General features: G+C 37.6%; 1 protein-coding gene across 1 annotated transcript in view; it reads left to right on the top strand.

Moving 5' to 3' along the window:
- Positions 1 to 1940: 1940 nt before the first annotated feature.
- The window catches only part of LOC106471388 (phosphatidylinositol glycan anchor biosynthesis class U protein-like), a 49088-nt gene continuing 38103 nt past the window's right edge, over positions 1941 to 12925 (top strand). Inside the window, exon 1 of the mRNA XM_013931985.2 lies at positions 1941 to 2086. Within this exon, the coding sequence (XP_013787439.1) occupies positions 1957 to 2086 (130 nt within the window). The 5' untranslated portion in view covers positions 1941 to 1956. The remainder of the gene's footprint in view (positions 2087 to 12925) is intronic.

Genomic DNA, 12925 nt, shown 5'->3' on the forward strand with positions numbered 1-12925 from the left:
CATAGTAGAGGGGTGTTCTTGCTTTACTTGTATCTTAAGTTGTGGACTGTCCAAGGCATGTACAAAATGATCCTTCAGCAACAACTTGAGGACATCAGGTGGTGCAGTTGGGTAGGCCTTGTGTGCCATACTTTCTAAATCATGTGCTGGCTCTTGCAGGCTCTCCCCTTTAGCATGGCCTCTCGTACTAACCTAGCCCTGTAGACCGCACATTGATTTTGGGTTCCATACCTGAGTTCTAGAGCAGCTACCAGTGCTGTATAGTTGTGCCTGTCATCTGCTGACAACTGTCGAAGTATTTTCAGGCTCACGTCGCGGTACACTGCTTTCTGCTCCATCCATTCATTTCCGCCTGTAGCTCATATTGTGCTCTATATGTTTCCAATAGTGCCTTCCCATCGCATTCCTGTGGCTTCCTTTGTACTAGATCACCCCTATTGCTGATACTCGTGTCTGGAATGTGACTACTAGTAGGACTGAAGATGTCTGCATTAGAGTTTAGCTGCGGGGTCTGGAAGGGGCTTCCTGTTGTCTGGGGCTGATTAGGTCCATGGTTAATATATCCTCTCTGTGTAAAGGACAGTAAATCGTACTTTAGTGTATTTAATTCACTTTGAAATTTACTAGTCTTTTCCATCTGTGTATGCTGGCTTTCTCTTAATTGTTGGAGACTTTCTTCTTGTTTATTTTCTTTCTCCTCTAACCATTACTGTAGTCTCTTTCTTTTCTATTTTCTTTCTTCTTGTTTATTTTCTTTCTCCTCCAACCATTACTGTAGTCTCTCTTCTTTTCTATTGTTACGTCTCTGTTTGCTAATTGATTTCCCGTAAATTCGTTCCGACGAAACTTTAGCGACACAAGTCCTTACTTAATAAAACTGGTTCATTCTTTCCGAATACAACTTTACGATACACTTAATTTCAATATTCGCGCTAAAACAAACACTATAACGAACGAACGTTAACTTCAACAATACCCTGTGACTGCAGTTCAATTACTTACTATCTACACACACATTATTGTCCCGTCACGTTGTCACCCTCTTTTATATACCAAACTACCCTATATCTAGTAAATACTACAGCATTCGCCAAGGTACAGGATAGTTCTAGAAAATAGGAGGCGCCACACCAGTAACGTGACCTAGATGACGCAACACCATCTTTTTTTTTCTTTTTCTTTTTTCTGTCCCACTCTCTGACACCAGTTTGTTATTTATCTGCTTGTTTGATAATTTCCCGTACAAATTCTTTCTGAGAAACTTCAGCGATATAAGTCCTTTCTTAATTAAAACTAGTTTATTCTCTCTCGTTACAAACTTTGTAATACACTTAATTTTCACAGACACTTTAAACTTAACTACTTTTACAAACACACGCTAGAATTCACAGAGATTCACTCATTTTATTTACGGTGCCTACTGCTCGCTTGACTCGATTATTTCTCTTCCATCTATCTCCGGCTTATATATTAAAAAAGAGGGTCTCTAGCAAATGCTGGGACCTTCGTGAGGTTGCCCGCTAAGTCACGATCCTTCTAGAAACTCCAGCGCGCATGCTCCCAGTGTCGCGTGACTTCCGCTATCGTAACAGTATTCCAGTACTTATAAAAACTAGTAGCAAGTAGCTCACATATACAATCGTTAATCCTCTTCAGAAACCTTGGGGAAATATTATTTGGCCCAGGAGCCTTATCGTTTTTTAAACTTCTCAATTTTTTCTTAACAAGTTCAGAATTATTGTAGTCATTTTGTTCAATCTTGTTTCCGTCTAGCAACTAGTCAAAATGTGGAATATTGCTTAAATATTCATTGGTAAAAAGTGAGGGAAAAGCATAATTTAATAATTCACATTTAAGTAAAATGGGTGCTTTTTGAAACCAATTTCACTATCTCCAAAAAAAAAAAAAAATGCTTAATTTTTCGGAAACTTTTTCTAGATGGCGTTCTAAATCAAGATGGCGGGAGCTAGGCTCATTTCATACTTAAGTGGGTACATTTTACGTTATTTTTTATTTAAATCGTCAATAAGTGAAAATATCGAAAAGAGAGTTGAAGTTTCAACACCTGTGTCATCTTGGAAAAGAGGTAAATGTTAACCAAATCATGTTTAAGGAACATTTTGTAGTGTAGCGTAACATTGTACAGTCTTAGTCTAATATTATTATTATTAGTAGTAATAGTAAATACTATTACTAATATATTCCTACTAGTAGTATAGTAAACGCTGACATTACACTTCAGTAACAGTAACAACAGAAATTTCGTTCATGCTGGGTTTACATAGCTTGTGTGCGTCATAATTCACAGACTGCTAGATATAACACTAACGTGTGTAGCATATATTTGTAATATTTTGCACTGATAAAATTAAAAGTGAAATATCAGAATCCAACTTTTATTCAGTTTTAGTTTTAAAGTTACTGGTATATCGTCCTGTTTGGCATAGGTGCCTGACCCATAGGACAAAGGGAGTGGACACCCCCACATACACACACACACACACACTTTTTTCACTCACTATTATGCATAATATACAACTTCTCAATGTTCTCTCAATCTATAGGAGGACCACTGACCTTTTAAGCTGCATTCACCTTTTACATACTACCACGAAAAAAAAAAAAGTTAAAATATCAATTATGACATGCATGTTTCTAAGATTAAGAGATTTTAGAATGTCATCCTTCAAACTTAGATGAATAAATTTAAAATATTTATTCAATCTTTAAATGGCTACAATATCCTGTGGGTTTTATCAAAAATGCCCATCAAAAGGCAAAAAAGATGTATTTCAGGAACAATTCGCTCTTCCTGTTATTTAAAAAACAATATTCTACTGTACCTCATATTAAGTATATAAGTATTGCTATGCTCAGTCATTTTCATTTCTTCATCACTTTTAAACTAAGTTAGGCAATCATGCTGTTTGGTAGTAATACAGGATAAACAAAGCTTTTAAATCTTTATACTTGAACAAGATAATTAAAAATTGTGAATTTAAAAAGGGAATAGAGATCGTCAAAAAAACTAAAGAAACAAGTTGAATCAAGATGCAAAGATTATATTTTCAAGCCTACTACTACTAGAGACTCTAAAAAAAGTAAACATACTAGGCTGGAAATAGTGTCTATGTCATTTTCTCAAACTACAAGTCCCCATTTTGACACCACTAAAATTGATAAGTGTTGTAGACATTATTTGCACCCTAGTTTTTTTTTTAAAAAGTCCCTACTTGTAGGCTTAAAAATATAATATTTGGCTTTTGATTCAACTTGTTTCTGTATGATCTCTATTCCCCTTTTTAAACTAACAATTTTTAATCATCTTGTTTCTTAAATATTTTTATGTCCATTTATGGAGAAAAAATTTTACTCTACATACGTGCATATGCATTCAGTTGAATGTTACATGTTTTTCAACAGTTTACTCCTGCATTGGCTTTTTTTCCACCCAACCATTATTTACTGAGCCAGGTGGTTTTGTGCCTGAGATTTCATGTAAAAACAAGTTTAATAAGCATTGAGTACAACAGAAGCTATTCACAACATCATCGCATATGTTATATACTTATAGCCACGTAAATCAATTTTCAGGGAATATTAATCAAATTGTGAAATGAGTCATGGACATTTGCAGCATTTCATATAGTATATCTGTCTAGTTTTTGGTGCAAAATACCCAGCCAATGTTGCTGTAAGCTTGTGAAACAAAAATATCAATAATAATAATAATAAAATACACAATGTCAGCAAAGTATGAAAATCAGTAGAATAAATCACCACTCTCAAGAGTAGAGAAATCTGCTATGGTAATCATTTGCTGTTACAAAACTCATTGAAATAGTCACAGAAAACCACCTAAAGACAATGTACAACAGATAACTCGAGAAATAATGAGTTCTCAACATGAAAATTGACAATTAATATGCTTTATGCTGTGAATTGCACAAATTGTTTTCCAATTAATCAGCATTAGTAAAACACCAGATTTTTTTCAATGGTGGAAAAGGAAGGGCTTGTGAAACTCTTCAGGGTGAAGAAACAAATGTGCTGGAATTAATTTCAAAACTATCCTATGGCATACTCAGTACTGCATTCATTACTGCTGTCCATGTTTCAGTAAAACATTTGTAGCCATTTTTTCTGTAGTAACTTGTAAAATTATAATCAATAATAATAAGGCTGGAGAATGTTATAAATTTACACATTGTTTATGCAAATAAAATGAGGTATTTCCAACTAGTATAATAGTGCTTAAATGGTTTCTACATTTCTGTGATGTTTGAATGGCTTTGAAGAACTTATGTTGGTAACAAAGAAGAACTTGAAAAATTTTAGAGAGTGAAAACCTTGACATTCAAGAATCAACTTAAAAATAGCCCTTCAACCTTCGCAGGGGTTTGTTTAGTAACTGTACACAAATTTTGGTACAGTATACTTAGCCATATTTGCTGTAGGCATTAGTGCTTGAATGACTTTGAAGAACTTATGTTGGTAACAAAATTTTAGAGAGTGAAAACCTCAACATTCGAGAATCAACTTAAAAATAACCCTTCAACCTTCACAGGGGTTTGTTTAGAAACTGTACACAGATTTTGGTGTAGTATACTTAGCCATATTTGTGTAGGCATCAGTGCTTGAATGACTTTGAAGAGAAACTTGGTCAGTAGCAATGAAAAAACTGATAAAATCTCATCTTCTCTTTCAAGAATCAACATAGAAATAGTCCTAAACTGCACAGGTGTTTTTTTTTAGTAGGTTTGAATAAAATATTCAAAGCTGTTTTTTCTGTAGGCTTGTGAACCAAGAATAATATGAAGAACAAATGGATGAATTTTGTCTAACAATTAGAAAATCAACTGTTTTGCTGTTATCAATATTTTAGCAGCCTGAACCATTGAGATAGGTCTTGAGTGTTGTTTCAAGAATAAGTCCACTTTTTAAGATGTTTTTTTTTCCCATATGTTCTATTAGATTTTTTGTGAAATTTCTGGGGGATCCCTATTATGAACCACTATAGTAGTTTATGATACTGCATCTTGTGAGATCAATTTTAAATGTTAACTGATTTTTTTACAAATCCTAAAAATTCAACTTAAAATATTAAGTCTAGCTCTGTTCGTCTCTAGCCTAGTAGCAGTGTTATTTCTATGTGGAAATTTGTCATATTATTCACATGTTTTGTTCTTACATTTGTTTGTTTTAACTTTTCAATTGTTGAAAGCTGTTTGCCTTGGAGATTTTTGATCAGTTAGTGTTACTTCTCTAGACTACAGTGAAATGCAAATGAAAAATTTTAGAAAATCTGATAAAATAAGCTTTGCAAAACCATTTAGAAAACTACATAAAAATTAACCAACATGGATTGAGTAAAGAGAATTTTTGCCTTACTAATCTGTTTACTTTTTTTGAGGATGTTACTTGGATGATGGAAAGGGTGTGGAATTGGTTTATTCAGATTTTAAAAAGCTTTTGATAAAATTCCATGATCATGATTAGATAAGAAAAGCACATTGTTGGGAGTTAGGGAAAGACTAGTTTATTGTATTATTGTGTAACTGTGAGAGATAGCAGGAAGTTATTTGTGGAGTCTTGTCAGACAGGATAGTGTGCTTTAGGGTTCAGTGATATTGATAGAGGCATAATAAACAAATTAGTGAAGTTTACTGATAAAATTAAAGTAAGGTTTCTTTTCCCCCAAAGGTGAAATTGAAAAGAGAACCTGTGATGTAGCAGCCTAATGCATTATTTAATTGTCCGTACCCTCTGCTGTAGACTGCAACTTTGCCAATTCAAGGCTTATCAGTAAAGCTTGGGTCTGCAAACCAAAGAAATACAACTAGGCCTCTTATAATGGTGGAGTTTATATTGATGTTGATTTACTTAAAATGACTTCGATCAATCAATAAAATGACAAATAATTGACAAATGACATTTGATTACATTAATGCACTTGGTTATAATTTGGATTAAATTTTCAATGTAGAACATGTAATATTTGTGGGATCTATAGTCTACAACTGGTTTTAGACTTTTTCATCTAAATCTAAAGGTAAAAACACTAATTGCCAAACATACATACATTGACTGCAAAGGATTCTTCCTAAACATTTGTCTGATTTTTACTCTTTATTTTATTAGTCTTTCATTCTCCACTTAATTGCCCTTTGTCAATGTGCCCTCTATCTTGGTACTGTATATAAGCAACTTCTGATAATATTATCACTTTTTCTCGACAAAGCATTCATTAACAGGTTTTCTCTGTACTATGACCATTGGAGATACCTTGAGTGTTCTTCGTGTTACCTAGGTGATTTTCGTAAAAAAAGAATTCATTTGGCACGTTAATATAGAGGTAAACACAACAATTTGTGGTTATATTGAACATAAATGTTATTTGTGTAAATATGGCCTCTGCTACACAGTCAACTAGTTTTCCATTCATTTTTCAAAACTTACTAGCAAGTTAGACAATGCATGCAATTCAAGATATGAAGAAAAGTCAGTTTTGACATGACAGATCCTTATTCCATCTTATCAGCAGTGACAGTTGCACTAGGTGCCAGTAAATTAGTCGACATTACAAAAGGGGGACCCAATTTAGGCCTATAAACTGATGTTAAAGTCTCACAGGTTGAGAATATAGATATATAGATTGCTCTAGACTCCAACTGTGTTGATCTCAAAAAAGCTGAAAAAAGTTTTCTGGTAATTAATAACTCGGTCACATAAAACCACTGATATCTAGATCCATGCTTTCTTATACAATATTAAAAAAATATTATTAATTTGTGAAAAAATGGAGGTCTGGACCCCTTTCCTGAGATCTGTGCCTATTTGTACAACATTGAGTTATTAATTTCTGAAAAAAATAGGTGGAGGGGGTTTGGTCTTTCTAGATCCATACCTGCTTATACAACACAAAAGAATGTCATTGTTTCTTTAAGGTATAGGGAATGGCCAGACTAACCTAGATTGGCACTTGCTTACACTACATTAATTGATACCTTTACTCAATTATAATTTAGAAACATAATATAATGTAAAGAAAGATGGTGAATCTATATTTTCTTTAACACTTAAGTAGCCAGAAAGCTGGTGATGGGTGCTGCCATCCAGTAGCAGATACTCTTAGTAGCTTTACAAAAACAAAAACAGGGCAATCAAGTTTAGGGACAATGGGAATCAACACAAAACCCTCAAATCATATACTACTCTCTCCCAAGTATATAACTTTGTAGTTAACAACAAACAAGCATAATGGCAATATTTTGATTACATGAATACTTGTAATAATAATAACAGTAAATAATCAGAAACACTAATTTTGATTAGTTGATTATTTTCATGACATTAATTGTAATTTTGAGTAACTTGCCCAGCTCTAGTTGTCAACTTCTGAGAACAATCTCTCATCTCGCCCATTACTGTTCATGGCTGATAGGAATTTTTGTGCTAAATTAACTATATATTTACTTATACATCCCTTAGTTCTGATAAGGAATTCTCCTTCCACTCACAAGATTTGCTTTTCTTGTTTTGTGCTGCCCTCTATATGCAAACTTTTTTCAGAAACACATGCCACAAGCCTTCATCCTCTCTCTGCTGGAATCCAAAGTTCCAACACATCTTTATGCAAATCATCATGCGTCACCTCTCCACTAATAGGAGAGCACTACTATCACGTGATGCATGTGCCTCCCTCTACATGCCACTACTGAACTACCACTTCTCGTTTGGCAGCTGTGGAGTTCATATGTTCTTTTTTACATTATTCAGTTTCATTGAAGTGGTTTATTTTTTTTGCATTTTTAATTTTTCTTAACTTTATTTCCAACAATTCACAGTTATGGAGTTAATATTTTAATAAAGCATTACATCCTCGTGTTTCCTGCTTATCAATTCTGAAGTCACCACATTAGGTACTTTGCCAGTGTCTGTTGCCATATTTTCAGGCATGGGTGATCCGTCGGGGGATATATCATCACTCATTTTCTGGGAGATTGAGTGTATTATAGACCAACCTTTCTTGCCTACTTCTGCCCCACTCCCTCCTTAGCCATTCAGGCCGGGCCAAGCTGTAGATGATTTTAATCATTTGTTTCCCAACCTGGAGTTTGCCATGCCATCTTGTTCACTATCTGTTTGTGGGGTGAACCCAGATTACCCTGTATAACTTACCCAAGCCCAATTTTTTCACCCTCACAACCCTGTTAAGGTACTTTTCTTCTCTTCACCTTCTGTCCAAGGTTTTTCACAGGAACTCTTAGGGAGGTTTTCTGCAGAAATCATCTTCTTTATTCTTACTTCTACATTGGCTCGTCTGTCCTTTTTGACTCTTGTGCTTCAAACATGGTTTGTTTGTTGTCAGGATCTCTTTGGCCAGGATCAGGTTTTGTCGCAGACCAATCTCCAGGCTCCTGATTTCAGGGACCTCCACATGGCACTCTTTTTGCAGCATTATGTTTGACTCAGTTCCTGAGTCTTTGGAGTCGTGGGTGGCCTCGGCCCATCAACATTCTACTCTTACTAACTTGGTAACTCTTTTGTCGCAGTCAGGGTTGAGTGTGGCACCGATTCCTGTCCCCTAACCGTCCCCTTCCCAATCTCTACCTGTCCCACCCTTTTGCAGTGCCACAGTTTAACAATTTTCTCAATGACACGATTTGCCAACACCAATACCAGTGACCATGTGGTCTGTTCAGGCCCAGTGGGGCTTGTATATTGAATTTCGTTCATCTGTGGGAACCTTTTCTAGCTGATGTCTGGGTTCACAAGGTGCTCTTGGAGGGATTCATTACCTTTTTCTCTCCCTTCCTGCATTATTCAGTGTTCTGTTCCCTTCCCTTCTCATCTCTCAACAGGCAATCGAACCAGCTCACCAGGTTCACAGAGGTTTTACTCCCACCTGCTTGTGGTTCCCAAGAAGACCGGGGACTGGTGTCATGTCATTGATTTATCACGTCTCAATCAATATGTTCACACTCCTCACTTTACCATGGAGACATACCTATCTCTTCTGTGGGTATTTTCTCCAGGTCTTTGGATGATCAAGGTGAACATTTCTAACACTTACCTAGACATTCTTGTGGTGGAGTGTTCCCGTCCATATCTTTGGTTTGTCCATTGGGGGGGTTGTGTAAGTTTTGCCCCTTACCTTTGGGCCTAGCCTCAGCACTATGTTTTGTCATGTGGTCTGCTCCTATGCTCAAGATATTCATGCCATGGGGTTATGCTTCCATGTTTATTTGGATGACTGGTTTCTTCTTTCTCCATTCTATAGAACAGGCTATTCGGAAAGCCCTGTCTTTTCCCTTATTTACAACTCTCAAGGTTCTATCGCTTTTTGGGATGTGGTCCTCCATGACCCCTCTCATACCTCTGGGCAGGGCTGATATAATTCTACCATGGTGGCTTATATCAATCACCAAGGTGGCCCAAGGTCCAGATCCCTATGTTTTCACACTATGGATCTTCTTTTTTGGGCCCACAAACATCATGTTTATTTGATGGTGTGTCGTAAACCGGGTGCTTTCAATCTCGTTGCCATTTTTCAGTGGCTCTGTTTGCATTTTGGTATGCTCCATATTGATGTTTTTGCCACCCCTCTCAATCACAAATTACCTTGGTCCCCTATTCTCGACCCTTGGTTGTCGATGCCTTCAGCCAGGATTGGTCTCCTTTACCTTTACCCTCCCATCTGTTCACTTCATCGGATGATCTCCCTTATCCATGTCAGTCCATGCACGGTCCTTCTGATTGCTCCTTACTGGCTTGCTCAACCCTTGTTTCCTTGGTTGTTCCAACTGCAGGTGGTCCCTCCTCTTCCCTTCCGTCAAGTTCAGTCGTGGATGCTCCATCCCATACCGTCCAGCCTCTATCTTCATGCCTGGCTTTTGTCAGGTCCTTGGCAAGAAGTTCCAGTTTCTGTCACAGAGTGGCTTCACATTTAGCCTGTTCTGTTTGCCCTTCTTTTTTGCCATCAGTCAATGCAAATGGAGCATTTATCACTTCTGGGCATTGAGTTGGTGTTTCCAGGCTTCTCATCCAATGGTTGCCTGTATCCCCAAATTTCTCACATGGCTCTTTGAGAGGGGGTTCTTTGGTCTCCTCGATTTCAGGGTTTTGAGCAGTGTTATCCCATAAGTTATGTTTTTCCTGCTTCTGTAGGGTCTTTGCTTCCCCTGTCCTTTCCATGTTCATCTGTTCCCTCCAGCTCAATTGGCCCCTGAGGCATCCGTCACTCCTGGACTGGGACATTAATGTGGTCTTCCATGCCCTCACTTTACCTCTATTTGAACTTCTGTCTATATGTTTCTTGTTTCACCTCTCCTAGAAGGCATATTTCCTCCTCCTCCTAGCCTGCAGGCATCATAGGTTGGATATTTTTGTCCTTGACATTACCAGGACCTTGTACCACTCACCCTACCTCATCCTTTAATTGGATAATGCTTTCTTTCCCAAGACCTCTGTGGCTCAATAAGGTAAGTACTCTTTTTTTCCCCTAACTGCTTATCCTTTATATCTCATGTCTACCCTTCTCCTGATCCGGATTGACTCCTCTGTCTTGTCCGTGCCTTCCATTGTTCTCTTGCTCCTATGGCTTCCTTCCGGAGTCCTCGTTCCCACCTTTTTATCCCTTGGCATCCTTCCTCTTCCAGTGATCATTTCCCGGTTACCCTGACCAATTGGGTTCAACCTTTGATTCAGTTGGCTTATTCCTCCTTGTCTCCTTCCCAGCATGATATTTTTCACATTTCCTCATATCAAATCCATCACATTACCTTCTCCCTTGCCTCTCATCTTTGTCGGCCATTGGAAGATATTATACTATTGGTCATGTGGATGACTTCGCATACATTCACTTCCCACAATCTATAATATATTGCTGTTTCTGCTTTCTCAGAGTATTGTCTGCCACCTGTGGTTATTCTACAGACTTTGGCAAAGCTGTGACATGAGTAAGCCCACACTAATGTTTTCTTTTAGGGGCTTCTGCTTCAGCTTCACTTTGGATCTTGCTCTGTGGCAGTGGTGCTTGACCAAGTATTCTGTCTGTACTCAGAATGGGTTCCACTTAGATAGCTATAACCATTTGCAAACATTTTGATAGCAAATTTGCACTGTAAGTCATGTTGATTCTTATACATTTTCCATGGCTATGTTCGCTCACCCTAGATCCTCATGATAACTGCATCATAATATGCCCATCTCAGACTGTACTACCTATGTATGACATATGTAAAGCAGAAGGGGATTGCCTAGAGTGAATAAATTGATGTGGTTTGCTTTTCAAAATAGGGTTTCATGATCACCCATTGCACTGTCTTGGGTGTTGCAGTCCCTCTGGACTCTCCACTGCACTTTTCCCTCCTTTCTTCCAGTGGAGTAAGGGAGTCCTTACCAGTTCCAAGCCGCTAGGGTGGTTGACCATGGAGACATTGTGCTGGATGGATTCCACAAAGATGGCTATAACCATTCAGTTCAGAGTAGAGCGACGGTGTTCTGCTGGTGTAAAGGGAGTTGCAAGATCCTCCAGATGTATGACTATAACCCAGAGTTGAGATGCCGAAATGCATTTCACCCATCTGATTGGATGCCCTCCTCCTACTCCTGCGAGGATGTCGGTACCCAGCGAGTGAAGTTTTGGATGTAGTTGACTTACTGACTGTGGTCTGTCATGCCCTAGCCACTTTGCACCATCCTCACTTGCCCATTTTCCATCATGGGATTGAGTGATTCTGGTTTTTGTTTAAAATCATATTGGTAAACTATCCTCTCCCACATCGATGTGCTCCCTTTTAAGTTCTCCCATGTCTAGTCCTCCTGATGATGTCAGTGTTCCTGGTGAAGAGAAACCTATCTCAGATGTTGTTTAGTACCCCTCCTCAGATCATCATATGTTCCTCTCATTTTGGGTGTGTCCTCTGGACACTTCCAGGGGATATGCCTGTGCTTCCCTAGCACCGGTCCCTTCTTCATTTCAATGTGGGATTCAAGCTAATCTTGTTAGCGAAGGGAGAGTACCTCATCAAAAGTTATAATTTTCCTAAATGAAAATGTGTTTCCGATAGGCACTTTCCTGTTCTTACACTTCCCACCCGTCCTCCAAATAATCTTCTGGTGCTCGTGTCTTCTGCCAAACTTCGAAGTGATGTTCGGTAATGTCGTGTAGAGTTAGTCACAGGCATAATGTGATAGTAGTGCTCTCCTATTGGTGGAGAGGTGACACATGATGATTTACATGAGGGAAGTGTTGGAGGTTGAAGGCTTATAGCATGCGTTTCTGAAAAAGTTTGCCTATACAGGGCAGCACAAAACAAGATAAACTATTCTTGTGAGAGGAGAGAAGTACCTATTGAAAATACATTTTCATGTAGGAAAATTATAACTTTCAGTGTCCTGTATAATTATTTAGCTTGTTTAAACAGCAAATGGGCTTTACTGGATGTTCCAAAATGGGCTGATTTGTTTCAAATTACAGTTTGTTTCAAGGCCTTTATAACAAAACACAATTCAGTGATGCAAATTTAATCTCTCTCTCCACAGTGATTTTTGTAAATTATTAACATCCACCAGTCACACACACAACCACATTATTAATATCCACCAGTCACACACAACCACATTATTAATATCCACCAGTCACACACAACCACATTATTAATATCCACCAGTCACACACAACCACATTATTAATATCCACCAGTCACACACAACCACATTATTAATATCCACCAGTCACACACAACCACATTATTAATATCCACCAGTCACACACAACCACATTATTAATACCCACCAGTCATGCACATCTACATTATTAATATCCACCAGTCACACACAACCACATTATAAATATCCACCAGTAATACATAACCATATTATTAATATCCACCTGTAATACACAACCACATTATTAATA

This window comes from Limulus polyphemus, unplaced genomic scaffold, assembly GCF_000517525.1.
Source record: "Limulus polyphemus unplaced genomic scaffold, Limulus_polyphemus-2.1.2 Scaffold4591, whole genome shotgun sequence".
Taxonomy (NCBI): domain Eukaryota; kingdom Metazoa; phylum Arthropoda; class Merostomata; order Xiphosura; family Limulidae; genus Limulus; species Limulus polyphemus.